The following is an 18,259-nucleotide window of genomic DNA, read 5'->3' as shown; positions in this document are numbered from 1 at the left end:
GAAAGATATTTCCAATTTTAAAATTTTGTGTCACTATAAGCATTTTGTCTGAATTTCTTGTCTAATGATGTTTTTCTCACATTAGATTTCACAAATGTATCCGGCTTGAAATGCTAGCCTTACTTTCAAACTTTTTTTCTGTAAATGTACAAAAAGAAAGAGCTAGAGAACTTTTTAAAAATAAGACTGATAAACATTTTTTTAAATCAGACATCTTCGAGCCGCCATGACAGTTGTCCTTTGCGGACAAAGCTAGAACATCAATTGTTTTCTGAAACAAAGGAAATACAATGATTGCTCTCCATCGTTTTATGAGTCGTTTATCCTGTGTATAATAAATCTTTGTCAACATCATTCGCTGACACTTTTTCTCTCACTCTTTCTCTTTACCACAGATCTGTACCAGTGCTTTTATCGAAAAGTGGAGCCTAGGTTTGGAAGAATTTCCTACCAAAGTCACGTGACTAAAATATGCAATTTCACCGGTTTGAGAGGTGTGAAATAGCGTTTGCCACCTACTTTTTTTGATCTCGCGCTCCGAAAACAATTAAAATGCTAGATCCTATCCATCGGCACGAAATTTAAAAAGTCAAATTTTTGCTTCACTTTTTTTTTGCTGGAGAAAGCTTAAAGTTGCCTATCTAGCCCTTCGGGCTTTACAGATATCTGTGCTCTTTGTCACGACTGCAACGGCTACAATCTTTCAAGAAATATATTGAGAATTCCGGTTATTTTGACGTTTTTCGAGATTTAAAGTTCGGTCGAAAAAAGCCGATTTTGGGCTATCTCTTTAATTTAATCGAATATTTCAATTTGAGACGGGTAGGCAGACTTCTAGGCTATATTCAGAGCCTCACTGGACCATTTTTGAACTTTTGGATCCTCAGATCCTAAAGTCCTAAGTCTTAAGTCTAGCGTTAAAACTCAGAGTTAAAACTCTACCCTTCGAACCTACTTTAGAGCACTTACAAATCGATTGTGGTTTCAAAACACCCCGGTGGATTTCCCTTTTGTCTCAAATATTTCTTGAAGGATTGTAGGTGGAAACATTTGAGTTCACACCGAGATCGTTGTCGTAGCAGCTAGTTTTTCGTTCGGAATTGTTTTCAGGTTGTCGAACAGAAATAGTCAGAATAATAAGAAGTGGTCAGATATTTAGTCCAGACAAGTGGTAGCTGTAATTCCTTCCTATTTTCCACTCCTACTTATCTTACTCAAAGGGTTCAAAACACATTGAAAAACACATATTTGTTTTCTCTGAGCATTTGGTCTTTGGCTGGCGTGAACAGTGTACAGTATATTACATATCTTACTTCCTACCTAGGTGTTAGCCTGGTTGCAACATTGTGAGACGTACTTCTCTTTGTCGTGTTCTCAAGGTTGACGAATCAGACTAACTTTCGGATAGGGCTGAATAGGGGCCCCGAAGGCTAGATGGGCCCCAATTCCTCATGGACTAAACCCTCAGTCTCTTCCCGAACTACGGAAGTACATACCGAGTATGAGTATTTTGACAGGGAGAACCTTTGAGCTACCGTTTATCCGAAAGCCAGCAATAAAGTAAAAATATTAATACAATTCAAAAACATTTATCTTTGTCGTTTGTTTGTTGTCTTTTCCTTAGCGCCACTGAACTTTCCGTTCGACCCGATTGACACGCTCTAACCATCGTTTTTTCTTCTTTTGAAGTCTCGATTGACCAGTGATACCGGAAAAATAATGTTTAAAGCTTGCATTAGATTAATTTTTTTTTTTTTTTTTTTTTTTTTTTTGATGATGAAAACTGCACAGATGTTCAAGTGAGCCGAGGGCGATAATGAAAAATGCTACCATTTTTATTTACACACGCTACACATGACAAACTCGTTCCCAAACCGTAAGGAAATCCGTTTCCAACTCCCTTCGTCCGTCGGAAACTTCATGGTATGTAGTGTATAATATAAAGGGAAACTTAAATTACGATAATAAATATCAATTTATGCTGTTAGATTAGAAAGTTATACTTATACACCGTTGGAAAGATACTTCCAAGGAGATTGAAAAAATGAAGAAGAAAAAATTTTTTTCTTCTGGTTCAAAAGTCATGACACCAGGCTATTTAGAAAATTTGAACCATGCTGATAAAATTTGTGTTAAGAATTTTCGTACATATCTTACATTCTTAGAAAACAAGTTACAGCACTGTAAAGTTTCTGCTCTTTTTTTGCTCTTTTTGGTCATTTTTACTTTTAGGCCTACTTCAAATGGCTGTAACTTTTTATCAAAGAAAGATACGCAAGATCTGAGCACAGATTTTAAATCAGCAAGGTTTTCAAACATTTTAAAATCCTATATCCTTTAGATTATGCGCGTTGGAAATATCTTTTCAACACGGTGTATAACTTTCTAATATAGCATATAGCATGAATGGATGCTGAAAAAATGCCCAAAAACTAAAGTGTCCTAAAATGACTTTAGATAGAACATTTGCACTTGTGTATATCTAAATAGAATTGAAAAGTAAAATATTTTCACCTTACAACATGGCCACGTAGCCCGGGGGGTACTTAGGCAAAATGGGTGCCGGGTATGTGCGAGCCATAAGGGTACCTTTTCTCATTCCTCAAAAGTCTCTCAAAGGGGTACAAATTCAAAAGTTAGTCGCTGAAAGGGTCCCAAAATCACGAAAATCAAAAATTTCTCTCTCAAAGGGTCACGATTTCCAAAAATTTTAACCAAAATTTGGTGAAAATCAAACCAAAATTTGGAAAAAATGGACCAAGATTTAGGAAAGTCTCTCAAAGGGTCCCAAAATCACCAAAATTTTGTCTCTCAAAGGGTCGATTTTCGATTTTCGGCTCGGACATACCCGTCACCTCACAAACCTAGTACCCCCCCCCTTGGGCAACGTAGCATCGGATATCAAATGGCTTAAGGCCACCTTCTTCTTTTTTCTTATCTTCGGATCGCTTATAGTCTCGAGGGCTCAGTCAGTAACAGTTAGGGTGAGTGTTGGGCTTGAGGAGTTATAATAGAGGCACTCCTACCACTCAGTGACTACACATAGGGTTGTGCAGCAGCCCTTTGAGTTTGAGGATGAGGATCCTAAATATGTAGTGTTACAAAATACAGGCTGTTTGTAGGAAAAAAATAAGATCTAGCTAAAACTTACTCCAGACCTTCTCTATAGGATGCTTATACCTCAGGAAAAAATCCCCTAAGACCCCTACATCCCTTTTTGGGCAATTTCTATTTTCCCCAGGCAAAATCCTATGGGGGAAATTTTTTGAAAATTTCAAACTTATTTCCAGACAATATCATGTATACCATTCGAAATCTCTCGAAAGACTATATAGAAGACTTTTAAACGGTTATAGCCGATTTTCTTACCTAACTCGAGATATTTCATGCGCAAGTTCCACTTTTCGCCACATTTTGGTCTAAAATTGACCATAAATAGCATCTTCTGCGTGAATTATCTTTAAAATGTGCGTCGATGGCTCAACTGATTATAAGCTCTGGCTTCCGATGAGAATAAAGGTCTTTCTTTGGTGGTTTGAATCCCGATGCGATGATATGCTGGTATGATTGGTCGAAATATGATACAGATTTTAAAACTCAGTCAGAAATGAGCCCGGAAATAAAAAACTAAGACAGCTAGAAAAAGATAGGATCATAGATAGGAAATGAAAAAGGTGACGATTGTCCATCCGATATAACTTCTTCTGTACTCTGCATCCTGTGCATCCCACATAGCAACCAATTTAAATCAAAATCGTGCGAGTTATATTTCTGTTATTTAGGAATAGTTTTGTTCATGAAATTTCTCCTTTAATTCCCGAGTTTAATTCACATATTTTTCCAGTGAGGTGAAATTTTAATGGTGCTTAGACAAAGGATACTATGATAATGCCTTGAACTAAACTTGTCTATAATAGCCATAATGTTGCTAATGAGCTTGCCGCCATCGTGGAAGTGATTAATTTTTAGAACACAGTTAAAATATTTTACGTTCGTTCGTTCGTTCGTTCGTTCGTTCGTTCGTTCGTTCGTTCGTTCGTTCGTTCGTTCGTTCGTTCGTTCGTTCGTTCGTTCGTTCGTTCGTTCGTTCGTTCGTTCGTTCGTTCGTTCGTTCGTTCGTTCGTTCGTTCGTTCGTTCGTTCGTTCGTTCGTTCGTTCGTTCGTTCGTTCGTTCGTTGTTCGTTCGTTCGTTCGTTCGTTCGTTCGTTCGTTCGTTCGTTCGTTCGTTCGTTCGTTCGTTCGTTCGTTCGTTCGTTTCTTCTGAAACGCTCTACATGACTGAAGTTGGGAATATTTTCAAATCTGAAAGTGTACTAGATTAATAAGTTTTGCCAAACCGAGTCAAAGATTTTGCAGTGGGAGGCAAATCCAAGCCCTTGTTTTCATTCGGGTTATCATGGTAATCACGATGTTTGCATGGTGCTTTCAAGACCTGAAGGATTAAATGAACTTAAGTCATTTCCGCTCAAAAATTATCTTTCTCCAAAGTCCCTCAAATTGGCTCATAAATCAGCAGATTGTCTCACGCTTGGTCGGTAATATTCTGAGATAATCTGAAGCATCAATTTCCTTTAACACTTCAAATTGGCCTAAGGGGTATTAGTGTAAGTGGAACACTCTCAAAGTAAGTAAGCATTTACGCAAATGGTAAAATGAAATTTAGGCCAATAAACTGAAAAGTGGGGGAGAGTTATGGTATTTATTCAAAAATCTTGTTTTAATGTCGATAGTACGCTCTCCTTCGCATAACGCAATTATTAAATAATCGAATCAAAATGTTTTTGATTAGGACGTGCTGAATTTGTTTATTTGCAAGTCCACTTAGTTTCATTCAAGTTATTTTGATTGTAAGTGGGATGAGCAATACATTTCTGGGATGGATGAGTTGATCCTGTGCTAGATTCACTTGAAAATGCAGTATGAAACCACTAGAAATGAACGTGCTATATTCAGCAGCGCGGTGGGTCGACCGCGAAAGCGAACATACGAAAATGTTTGGGTATTTTTTTTTATCAAACTGTTAATTTTAAGGTATATGAAAAGGTAAAGGGGCGCCGAAATTAGTTATCAGAGGCGCCTTTTTGCACCCCTTGTCTTTCAGCGCCCCTAAAATAATAAAACGGCCACTGGGGACACCACCTGCGACCAAGCTACTGGCTGTACTATTGAGAGATCCTATGATATTTTAGCCTTTCGTGTTTTTTACTACGTTTTCTATGGCTTTAAGTCGGCACAGAATTTATCCGTGTTTAATTGGATATAAAATCTACATTATCATTGAAAAAAAGGACTTGCGGGTGATCATTTCTTCCCTGACTAAGGTATTGTAACAGATCAACAGTCCATCGCCACCATCACCCATCAAATATCCAAAAACTCATTTTACCGTCGCACCAAAGGATTACCAGCATCAGAACACCGACACTCATCAAAACTCGTATACTTATCAGATCATGGCACGAATTAGTCAAATTTTTTCTTTCCAAGAAATATAATCTACACTATGAAGATTGAAGGAGGGTACAAGGAGGACTTGAAATAATTCACATCAATCACAGAGCCAAACTGTCACAAACATTGCCAATTTCTCGTGCATCAAGAGTAGAGTGATGTCAAATGCTTCTTAACCTAAATCAAGCTGTTGAAAATAGCCTAAATAACAACCTTGTTCCCAACGTATTACATTACCAGCTTTTTACGACGTGTACTGACGAACACTGGAAAAAATTCTCTGGCCAACATAAGAAACATTTAAATACACGTGGACGATGTTGAAAAAAAATTATCGTGAAAATATTTGAAACTTTTTCGTAGTTACGTTATATCATACGTTATTGGCACTAATATCAGATTTTGTTTGGAATACCTACAACACTTAAAGGTCAATCAGCATTTAGGCTGCTGTCCAAGTCAAAAATTGAATTGTACTTTAAAAGCTCTTCACACTGCTTTCGATATATGCTTATACTGTTCATACCTCTCTGTATTTCTAAAATTCTTTGAATTTCGACTTTGAATACATGAAAGTTTTACATAACCTACTCATAATATTTGATGCCATGTGATTTTTCTTGCCTGGGAAAGGTTACAGATTCAAAGTCCTTAAAAGAAGCAAACACAATAATCCAACGAAGAAACCCCTAAAAATCAAAGTACGTGTTGGAATAGGGAAAAAATTAAGTTAGTATTTCTTGTCCATCGTCTATTTTTGAAGATGTTTTAATGGAATTTTTTAAGTACATTTTCTCAGGTATTGAAGGAAATTTATTCATCTTTCGATGAAGTAGATGGAGGTATAAATAAGCTTATTTCTCCTATTTTAATACTCTTACTTAACACCAAAATCTCATAGCATGGATCCTCTTACACACAAAAGAAATGTTATTTGACGTTTATGTATTTTTTGATGAAGGACTTTTTGGCATGAATTTTCCCATGAATTTTTTTGAAAAAAATTCGATCATGGATTAACCCTTTGAGTGCCAGGGTCCTTTTTTCTAAGTTTTTTTTAAAAAATCGCTAGTTCAAACTTTAAGGGCTTATATCTCCTGATCTAGAAGGAATTAGAAGCTCGTATATAGCTCGTTGGATAGCTTAGAGTCTCTTCTTTCTTTTGGGCGCCTTCGGCGCCGCCCGATTTAGGAAGGGCGTGGTGGGCGGCGGCCAAGGGGGGGGGGTAGGTTAGGGAATTAAAGCAGTCAGGCCCGCTGCGCGGACCTGACTGAACGGATGAAAAGGTGCCCAGTTGTAAAATTTCAAATCAATTCACTAGAAGACAGTATAAAGTAAAACAGGGCCAAATTTGGAGGTTCTTGGATCACTCGTTGACCAAAAATAGTCAAAAAACGGTCAGAATCTCAAAAAAGTGAATTTTTGTCAATTTTTTGCATTTTTTTGACTTTTTTGCTTAAAATTTCGCTGGAAAGACTCACTTTTGAATTTTTTTTTTGCTTGACCATAAAGGACAATCTAATTCCTACGAGTTCGACCAAAAATAACGATTTCTAACTCAAACTGGGCATTACAGGAGGGCTTCGCCCTCCTATATAGCCCATGTCGTATATATACGACATCGGCACTTAAAGGGTTAAAAAAAAGGTGTTTTTAATTCTAAATAACATTGCAGAGAATTTGTGCATTTGAGTGCTCAACGCCTGCGATGACTAAAAAGAGTGAATGATAAACTTTGTCTGTGGTTATTTGAGGAAAAAAAGAGATTCTTTTGAGAGAAGAGTGTACACGTTTTTTTTAAGAAACTTTTTTTTTAGTTTTACCAAACAGCCTCAATGTTTCTTAAGAAATCGGCCTTTTGAGCCTTAAATGTTTGTTACATGTTTCTAAACTTTTTGACATAATAAGCCTATTTTTCATGCAAAGAAAAAAACATTTGTTCTGATTGGAAGTTTCTTAAAAAAAACGAATTAAAAATGTTATTTTCTCATTCTCAGCCTCAGCATGTTTCTTAGATGTTTCTTAGTTTTTAGGCATTCTGAGCCTCATGTTTCTTAAAAGTGTGTTTCTTAAGAAAAACGTGTATTCGAAAGATTTCTACTTCAGTACATTACATAGAGGACAACAGGTCCAATATGTCACGTTTTTCTTGCCTGCCAAAACACAAATGTTGGAATGTTTTTTTAGCTGAAGTACCCACATTATTTAACTTTGCACACTATAAAAAGCAAGTTCCTGTGTAAAAAAGCACGACAGTCAGTATAGGACATATAGTATAGAAGGTATCTCAAAATCAAGGTCTTCAACATGAAACCGTTCAGTTTTATCATTTTTCTTCTGACAATCAACAAAGTAGCAGGATGGTCGAAGTTAGTCACTAAGTATTGCCCTACTCATTGTCAATGCAACCTGTTCAGAATTTTTTGTCAAAACAGAGCGCTTTCACAGGATGAGTTTGTCCGTTTGGGAAATGAATCGAACCATGTGGCAAGCGAAGTGGTTTTTCAACATCAAAACATTACAACACTCGACATGTGTATTTTCAAGAAGTTTACAAACTTACAGAAATTCATATTTACTCATTCCGCATTGAAAGAAATACCGAGGAATCTTGATTGCATCAAAGGACGTGGTGTGAGTGTGGTTCAAATCAACGATAACCAAATCACAGAGATTAAAAAGGACGATTTGAAAGGCTATGAACGTGTTATTAGACTATACCTGAATAACAACAAGATTAAAAATTTACGAGCCAACACTTTCAGTAAGTTGAAACAAGTCTTTCTCTTACAGCTTGATAGCAATGTTATTGAATCAATCGAGCCGGGAACTTTTAACGGGCTGAAAGACCTTCAAGCTTTGTACCTCGAATACAACCAGCTCACCACAATCACGAATAACGTTTTCCAAGCAATCAAGCGGATCGGACATTTATATCTAGACAATAACAAAATATCAATGCTAGCCGATCAAGCTTTTGCACACTTGCAAATGGTCACCTTGAGATTGCAAAACAACAGAATTGTAAACATCCCACCGGAAGTTTTCACAAACACTTCAATCGATACCGTCGTGTTAAGCAATAATCCTATACATTGCTCTTGCAAGACATTATTAACCTTCGAAAATGTTGGTTATACCACTGTGGCAACATGTACAACGCCAATAACTTTTAAAGGTAAAAGTGTATCAGAAGTCATCCGAATTGTTACAGACCCGTGCAACAAAAAACTCCATTGTCGAAATGAAGACCCCGTTATTGTAGAGACCTTGTACAAGAAATATAACAACGGAACAGTCATCTGTCCAACACAGCCTCCAGTACCAAATAAAAGCCAAGAAAAACTAAAGCTCGTCTTGTACACTTCAGTCGGCGTGTTAGTTCTAATTTCCTTATTGTCTTTCATCATTGGGTATAATTACAAGAAAAGGGTTACGGGAACAGCGCAAATTAACATGGACGTCAACCTTAACGGGTTCCAGACGGCGGACGGAACTTACGTACGTGACACGACACATTACGTGGAAACGTTAGATGAACCAAGTAAAGACGTCACAATCAAGAGCGTACGCCGTAAAATCAGTACGGCCATTTTCGGACCACCTAGAAAACAGTCTTTACCGAACACTGCTATTGTGAATGGGACGCCAGCTTCGAATGGCGTAGGCGGTTGCCCGCCAAGGCGTAAAAAGAACACTTTTCTTCCACAACCCAGTATCACAGAAGAAGAGAATGGAGCGAATCAAGGCTTCGAAAAAGACTGAACATTTCCAATAGTTGTCTTAAATTTTACAGTGTACAGATACTTTGGTAATATTCCTAGAGTTCAACTATCATAGCCGCAAAAGAAACTGTTGGATTCGCACAAGAAAAGCTCTTGCAAAGACTTGATGCAAGAGCTTTTCTTGTGCGAATCCAACAGTTTCTTTTGCGGCTAAAATATAACAAAAATCTCAAAGGTTTTAAATTCCGTTTTTTAAAACCCCTTTGCTTCACCCAGAACGCATGTGTTGAGTATATTTGTTGCACAATTACAGATTCATAAATGACGAATTAAATTTTATTTGTAAATATACATATGTGAATAGGATATAACTAAATTTCATATTATAAAATTTACATTGTCTTGTAAAAAATTCTTGACTTGACACAAAAATAAAGCAAAATTTAATCAAAAGAAATTTTACGATTTCTCATTAAAATTCCAAACCTTAGGGCGTGAATAATCTCTACAGCTAGAAAAACAAAATGGCTTAGCTTGGGATAGGTAGAACATTTTTTTTGGAATCTTGACATAAGGTATAAAATTGACATTCGATACTGAAAAATTCGACAAGTGGTGATTACTTGAACACCCCTACAAACTGTCACTGATCTGCAAACGCTTGTCAAGGTCTAAATAACCAAGAAAGTAAATAGAACTGAGACGGCCACTTGAAGAAATAGACGTGAAATGTCGAATACTTTCTTGTTTTGATTTGGTTATGAAAGCTTTGAACATGATATTTTGGTAGACCACCTAAATCGTATAATATGGATGGTTGGTTGGCTGACTGTACTTTATATAATTTCAATATCCCATTAACACATTGTGGTAGCCGGTGACAGATCATTTAGAGTTTCGACTAAAGGATGATGATGTTTTTAGAAAAATGTAAGAGCTAGATTAGACAAATAGCACCTTGCATTTGAATATAACACTCATGTCGCAAAGAAATTATTATTTGAGCATAAAGGGATCACCGAAACTAAAAAACTTTTGGAATCACATTCAAAAATCAAATACAGCCACATCGTTTCATGAAAATAATGAGAACCAAACTAGACAATAGTAAGAACCACCCTCAGCCTGGAATGAATAACTGAACCTTAAGCAAATTAAAGGGCAAAGTAGTATAAAATAGGATAACAGGGGCCTAATCTTATCCCAAATTTTAGCTCTAAATAAAAACAGGATAAGTCCCTAGAGTAAGAACACCCGAGCCTAAACAAAAAGTTACTGGTTTTTCCAAAAATGGAGTGTAGGGGAGATACGATAGGACTAGAACACATATCTTGGCAACATAACTCATATCAAATCAAGATTTCTGACCCTGAAGTAGTCACAAAAGACTGCCAAAAGATTCTAACGGAAGAACAAAATTGAATACAATTTCTGAGGCTCACTTAGCATTATTCTTAAGATTTCGCAAATTTGAGTCTTTTGATTCTTAAAAAAGATTCTAACTCTTAAGGAAAAAATATGTATCAAGAGTAGAACATCGGCTTAATACAAAACTTCTAAAGCTTTTAAATGATTAATCTTAGAACTAAAAAAGCCAAAGAAAAATGAAGTTCACATAATTTGTCCCTTCTGGTTTAATTCGGGGTCCAATTTACTGAAAAAAGGGTCATTAGAATGACGTCACCTTCTTGGGGTAAAACATGTCAACAGGAAGAGAGCACTCACTTCCTCCAAAATAACAACAAACAGAATCTAAAACTCAAAGCAAAACTATCAGGAGGAGAGTAAACACTGTCATCTTTACCAAAGAAGTAAGAACAGCTCTCCTCCATTGCTGGTGATCCGAATGCGGGGGACGGGATGGAGCCAAACCGCTTCAAACAACAACAAACAAATATCTCATTTGAGCATAGAACAGCAATTGTTAATTGTATCTGAATATCAGGTAGAAAAATATTCAGTACCCTAAAAAAAAAAACAAGTAAATTTAACTTCAGTAAGCAATTCTAAGTCCTTGACAAGGAGAACTTTCATCCCATATTTTGCAATTATATAACCTAATTTTTCAAAACAATTTAATTTGTAGGTCAAATTTGTTTTTGTTTTTGTTTGCCCTAAAAACCCTACTTTTCCCATTCGAAACTTGTTCAAACATTTGAAAATCTTTTCATTTTGTAAACATAGCACTTGGTATAGGTCAAGAGTGTTATCTTTGAATTGGGACAGGCTTTCGACTAGACTCGTGGGAAAATCTTACAGATTGATGAAATTTGTCAATCCTCCCTCAGAAAATAGATTTTCCTCTGAACTCCGAAGCTTGTCTAGACGAACTTTTCATTTGGCGAATGCTCAATTTTGTTAAAATTCGCCAAATTTAAACCCCGCTAAAATTTATCCACTTAAGGTAGTTCAAACACGTGGAAAAATCTATGTGTTTTTATAATAATGGACCACCACCAACCTCTTTGGCTTATACATGAGTCTGAATCGATTGATAGTGGTTTTCAAATATTTTAAACTTTGAAAGAGGGTCAAAAGCTTAATTTTAAACATTAACACCAAATTTTGTCACCTGGCCACCTTCCAGATGACGTCATCAGGTGGCTATGCAAAAATTAAATTTTTTAGAAATTTCGGGGTCTGATTGTACCAGCATAAAGAGCATTAAACTCTGATGAAAATTGAGGTATAAAACATGCTTTGAAAATGTTCTTATCGAAAGTTATGAAGGTTGAGAGTTTTGTGATGACGTCATCATAAGCCTTTCCAGGCGAAACTTAAAACCTCATAATTTTGGAATACCGTAGGCTGCTGGCATCCACCTGTAGTTTTGTAGAGTGATTCAGGTGATTCAGACTAGTATACCGTAGCATAATGCTCTACCCCGGGGGGGGGGGTACTAGGGTTGCGAACTGACGGAGGGGTGCCGCCCGACTTTCGAACTTTGGACCCTTACCGGGACTAAAAAGGAGAAAAGAAAGGAAAATTTTGGGAATTTTACGACCCTTAGCGGGACTAATTTGACCAATTTTGACCAAATTTCGATGTTTCAGGGGGTAAAAAGTTGAAATTTTCCTATTTTTCCGACCCTTACTGGGACTGAAATTTGATTTTCTGATTTTTCCGACCCTTAGCGGGACTTGGGAAGTCCAAAAAAGGTACCCTTAAGGGCGGCACATACCGTACCCTCCATCTACCTAAGTACCCCCCCCCCCCCGGGGCTCTACCTTTAAACTAAGTCTGCTCAAGACAAGCAAATTAACAAGCAAATTATGAGAAAAAGCTGACTTTGTCATGAATTCTTGACTTTTGGGATGTAAGGCGTGTAAGCACAAAGATACTGCAAATGGTGATAAAAGCATAAGATTTGGCTCAGATGATCCTTAAAGGGTCGTGGGTTCAATATCTGGTTGTCCTAAATATTATCCAAATAGTAGTTGGAGCCTTTCTGCTTAATGATTGGCAATTAAAGAGAAAGAACAGGAGTGCTGTCCCTTCCTTTGAGTAGACAGCTTCAGGTCGCCCCCGAATGCAGCCGCAAGACGTACGACTTATCTTAAAATTAAAACTTTCAACGAGAAAAAGATGATCATCATTGTAAATTCTTAAGATGTTGAAAATATCTAAAATTAATGACATTATTGCAAAAGAATTTAAATTTGTAAATATTTTCTCATAATACCAAACATTGATTCAATGAAGAGGCTACCATATTTATGAGTGCTTTGTGACGAAAGAAAATATCATTACAGCGAAACAAAAACTTTCAACATCTAAAATAGAGTAATGCTTCAAAAACTGACCTTTGTTCTTTAAGTACCCTTATCGAGATTTGACCAAAAATAAATTTTCGGGTAGGAGTATTTTTTAGAGTCCCATTATCATCAAAATAGAAAATACTTGATTAATAAGTAGCTTTCGTGTGGAAATACAGTTACATAAAATGATTCATTTGAGCAGAAATAGAATTCTTATCCGTGATAATTGAAGATTTTTCTTATGGATGATCATTGAGTTTCAAACCCGAAGGGCTAGAGCCGAGACTCCTGGATTGGAGATGAAACCATTTATTTCCCATCCAGAACGCCCACGCGTAGTTTTTACACAAACGCCAGATTGAAACTAAAATCTATCGCTAGATATAAAAGAATGTAGTCCTCCGAAACAAAGGAACCGCTGGATACAATTCGTCGTCATGATTACGGCGCGTTCTATGCGCGCTTTGGATGGGAAATAAGCAGCTTCAATTTCTCTTGCCTGAAAAGGGTTAAAGTTTTGTCCCTAGCCCTTCGGGCTTGAAACTCAATGGGGTTAATGCAGCTTCTTCGAAAGAAGCTAGGAGGAGCTTAAAGAAATGGCTTTAAGACAGTCAAGATTCATCTAATCAAATAGTTTTTAATTACCAGTCCATTTGGCTTGTAACCTGCTGACAATTTTATTGAAGAATCCTTTTACTTAACTTTTAAAGTTTTGAATATAAACGTTCAAAATTATCACCAATTTAGGTTAACATTGCAAATTGGCCTTTTTTATACAGTCTCTTAATACGCCATAAGCCTGAAAACAACGATGGCCAAGGTTTGTATCAAGAAACTTTAAAAAGATGATAAAAAAGATTCACCATACGCACCCCTATCTTGACCCAGTGAGACCTTTTAGATCGTCTACCTTTTACCCAGTTAAAATAACAATGAAGACAAAACAATCACTTCTTCACATTCTTCTCACCAAAATCCAATGAAGATTCTGAAAGTATTTAGCTGAGGAAGGTACTACCCTTGCCGACCGACGGGGATGTGCCGCTGAGGTGTAACAATGGACCCTACGTGGGTCCCGATTTTGTGACCCTGAGTGGGACTAAAATTCCAAAATTTTCTAAATAATTTCCACTTTTTATCCCGATTCCCCAAAAAGGTACACTAAGAGGGACTGATTTTTCTATTTTGTTGTCTTTGCAACCCTACCTGGGACTCACCATGGAGGTGAAAAAAGGTACCCTGACCAGAGGCACATCCTGTGCCCCTTTTTGCCCAAGTACCACAAACCCCGGGGTATTTAGAGAAATTTTGGGAAATTGAATCTTGAGAAAATAATGCAGTTTTTGGTTAAGGCCGAGGTAAACGATTCCAACATTCCATCCAACATACCATTTTCTCTCTGTTGGACGGAATGTTGGAATCGTTTACTCGAATGCAAAAATCGGACAGGAAGAAAAAATTATGTTGGAAGAAGGAAAAAACATTTTGTCCAGCATTTACTTCTTTTTTTCGTGTTGGATCATGTTGGATTCGTTTACTCAGCTCACATCCAACATTTGAAAGGGAATAAACCAGCCGAGGCTGGAAGGTCAGCCAATAGAGCTTAGCTAGATAGCTTTAATAAGTGGGTTAACAGATGTAAGAGATGTACTGAAACAGAGTAGACTAAAAATGTTGAATACACGCTTTTTCTTTTATAAGAATAACTTCTATAAGAATATCAGGGTGAGATTTCGGGTTTAAAACAATAGGCCTATTGTTTAGAACAATAGAAAAATAAGAATAATGCTTACCCTCAACCAAAGTACACTATTCTTATAAAAAAAAGCGTGTAATGTATAAAATGTGAAACATTTGATAACAAGCCTGAGAGCTCCTTCACACCTCCCCCCCCCACGAGAAACTCAAAGTATACTTCTCTTTAGCATTGTAGCACTGTTTTTAGGACATCAAACAATTAAGCTATAGTTCATTACTATAAAATAAAAGAGAAACATAGTGTAATTAAACTTTTTGTTAATTTCATTCCAGTCAGTTATGATACATTTTTTCTGTTCGATGTAGACAATATCTGACCAAAGTGTTATACTAGAAATAAATAAGAAAATTGCCAAAACATCAGAAACTGTACTTTTTGTTTTACTTGATAAAACTCCAATTTCACTTTAAACTAACAAGCTACAAACTTTAAGTCACAAAGCGCAAACTCCAGAAAAACACAATTTGCATCAAAAACTTTACAAAGCGTAGTTCATATTTATAACATTTCAACAGGAACTGTATTTTGGTAGACTTGGTCAAATTACAGAAACCATTTATCAGTTGTCTGCAAGGGCAATGAGGTATGTAAATACTGACTGCTATTCAGTCAAAGCCAAAATTTGGCAAGGTCAGAAAAACATAATTTGCATCCAGTCTGCGTAAATAAATTTTGTAGTTTAGTTGCAAATGATAATCGAAAGCAAAACTTAAAATTCATAACTATGCGGGGAAGCTCATTTTTCCCCCGTTTTGCTTTAAACTCCCTTTTGATTGGTCTATGAATTTGGGCGATCGCCTTACCGCCTTAGCGGAATAAACACACGACCATAATAAATAAATTCAACAAGGCAGCGAAGTAGCAATTAATTTCAACTGGGAGTCCTCTCTTCTGTGCCAAGCACTGGCAGTGTTTTTTAAACTTTAAAACAATGTTAAATGAAGACCAGATGGATCTGTTGTTGTGTAACTTGGCGATATAATTCATTAAATTCTAGAAACCATTTTTCATAACTTTCTGCAGTCCGCTTTCTGCAAGTCTGATAAGAGATATGTATAAACTGTTATCGCCATTCATTCCATTCCATTATTCAGTCAAAAGGTGCGCCAAAGTTAGGAAAGGTTAGAAAAACACAATCTGCGTCCGGAACTGCATGAAAAATAGTTTGATCAATTTCAACAAGAACTGTATATATTAATATTAATATAATTGATCAAATTCCAAAGACCATTTGTCATAATTTTGCAAGTCCAATAATAGGAGATGTGATGTCATCATTTGGTTCCCGTCATCTGACCGACCCTGATTTACGGTCAGCAGGTAGAGTTGGAGAGTCGGAAGGCTTTTCCGCTGCTTTGCTGGATTTCCACTGTCGACCTCTGCACGCTCTGTGTTTTCAAATCGAAGTAGCGAGCCACGTGCTAATGGAGAGTAAACCGAAAACCAGTTTATCCACGGTTTCTCAATTTCTTAATTCGGATCAGTTCACACGACGGAATCCCTTTCAACAAGATGTAGCTGCTTCTTAAAAGAAAAATATTTTCAACCGAATGACCGAACGACCCCCACTTTTTAAAGTAGAAATGACGGGCACCAAACAATTTTTTGCGATTCGCCTTTTAGTCCAAAAAAGCACAATTGCATCCAGTCTTTATCAAATTTAGACAGTAGCTGTACTTTTGTAAACTTTATCAAATTCCAATAACATTATAACACCATCAATCCCACCTAGAGGCAAACAAGAAAAATATGTTTTTATTGCAAAAACGGCAATAAAAAGTATCAGAAAATTCAACATAAACAAAAACTTGAGCAAACGGCTTTAAAGCTTCAAAAGATATAGAAAAAGAGTCCCCTTGATGAAAATCATGTGTTTGATTTGCCGAGTTAAAAAATAAATGACAGAAATTGAAGCTTGCAACAGATTTATACTGGAAATACTTTGGTACAACACTGACTTTTATCACATCTGACTATCGCTTGAGCCGCCATCTTGAAACACCACATTATGATCTGTTAAAACAACGTACGCTAAAAGTACCCAAAAAGTTAACCCGATCGGAAGAAAGTTGAGAAATCAAAGTGAGCACATTATGATCTGTAAAAACAACGTACGCTAAAAGTACCCAAAAAGTTAACCCGATCGGAAGAAAGTTTAGAAATCAAAGTGAGATCGGAAAATCGGATTTTTTTTTTGCCGTCTTATGATGATGGAACTGGAAAATTTTACCTATTTGAATGCTCAGCTTAGGCTGACCAATGACGTCATTAGAAATAGAATCGAATGTTTTTTTGTCAAAAATTCGAAAAATCTCGTAACAAATTTAAAAAGATGGCAGAAAAGCTAATAGCTCGAATGGTTATTTTCCGGAAAATAAACCAAGATGGAGGGGCACTGAAATTAAGCGATCTATCGTAGAGGTGTGGCGGGGTGACCCTTTAAAGGTACGTTTTTCAGGCTTCCTAAAATGCACTGTAAGTGTGTAAAAAATGAGAACATAGTTTTTGTTGCAAAATTTTAGAAAATTTGACCATTTTTTTGCCTTGAAATAGATATAAATAACTTTCAAGAAATTGCACCATAAGGTAGATTTTTCGCCAGAATTTTCTCTGCATTTTAAGAGGCCAATTGTTAGAGTATAATTTTTGTCCGCATGAACAGCTGTAGTGTCACTGGTTACACTGGGTATAAAAATTCTCGCCATTTCTAATTTGAAAAGAGCGAATTAAAAAAAGAATGAATGAACACCCATGTTGGATGGAAATGATGTTGGACGTTGCGACGAAACGATTTTATAGAGATCCAACACCTTTCCAGAACTCATCCAACATTTGTCCAACATTTCAATTCCTATTTTGGATGAAATGTTGGAATCGTTTACCTTTAAGTGGACTTAACTAGCTCAGAACATTTCATAGCTGGAAACTAATCATTCTGAGGTCAAAACATAACGAGTTTTCATACGATGATGTTTGCAAAACAAACTATAAACTGACAAAAAATACCTCAAAAACCAACCTGAGGAATATTTCAACCTTTATGAATACTTCGTCACGAGACGACTATTATTTTATCTCAAGGGTTCAAAAGTGTTAAATTTTCAGGAATTTGAATCATTTTCTGGCATTTTCTTTGAGTAGATACCACCCCTTTTTTGAGTGTTATGTAGTATTCTGTCCAAGATTTAAATACACACGCACCACACACCACTAATGCTACTGCTACTACCAAGAAATCGATCAGCCATGTTTAATATCAGTGGTTTTTCAGTTTGAAAATTTTTATGATTTACTTTTCAATTTTATCTCATTCACCTTACATATTGGTGATGAAGGTTTTAAACTTTGAGTTAACTTTAATATAAGAAATGCCCAAGATCTGCTTTTTGTTTAAATGTTTTGTTCATTTATTTCAATAACAAGAATAATGAGCGCTATAATGATTTAGGTCTTTTGAAAAATTGGACAGAAATTCGTACCCATTGTGACATCTATACAGTTAAAATCTTGATGATGCAAAAAGTTCTCATAAAGTTTTGAAAGCTTTTCTTGGTAATCCTGTGGCA

General features: G+C 36.4%; 1 protein-coding gene across 1 annotated transcript; it reads left to right on the top strand.

The window, feature by feature from the left end:
* Positions 1-7,709: 7,709 nt before the first annotated feature.
* Positions 7,710-9,619, top strand: LOC136799528 (leucine-rich repeat-containing protein 70-like). The gene has a single exon (XM_067056247.1). It carries the CDS (start codon positions 7,759-7,761, stop codon positions 9,214-9,216), a length of 1,458 nt encoding a protein of 485 aa, XP_066912348.1. The 5' UTR covers positions 7,710-7,758; the 3' UTR covers positions 9,217-9,619.
* Positions 9,620-18,259: the final 8,640 nt, after the last annotated feature.

This window comes from Clytia hemisphaerica, unplaced genomic scaffold (genome assembly GCF_902728285.1).
Source record: "Clytia hemisphaerica strain Z4C2 unplaced genomic scaffold, Clytia hemisphaerica genome assembly, whole genome shotgun sequence".
Taxonomy (NCBI): Eukaryota; Metazoa; Cnidaria; class Hydrozoa; order Leptothecata; family Clytiidae; genus Clytia; species Clytia hemisphaerica.
Note: the sequence above shows the minus strand (reverse complement) of the source record. Positions and strands in the feature narration are given on the sequence as shown.

Excerpts from the sequence above, each read along its gene's own strand:
- LOC136799528 (XM_067056247.1), top strand. The coding sequence starts at position 7,759 with ATGAAACCGTTCAGTTTTATCATTTTTCTTCTGACAATCAACAAAGTA.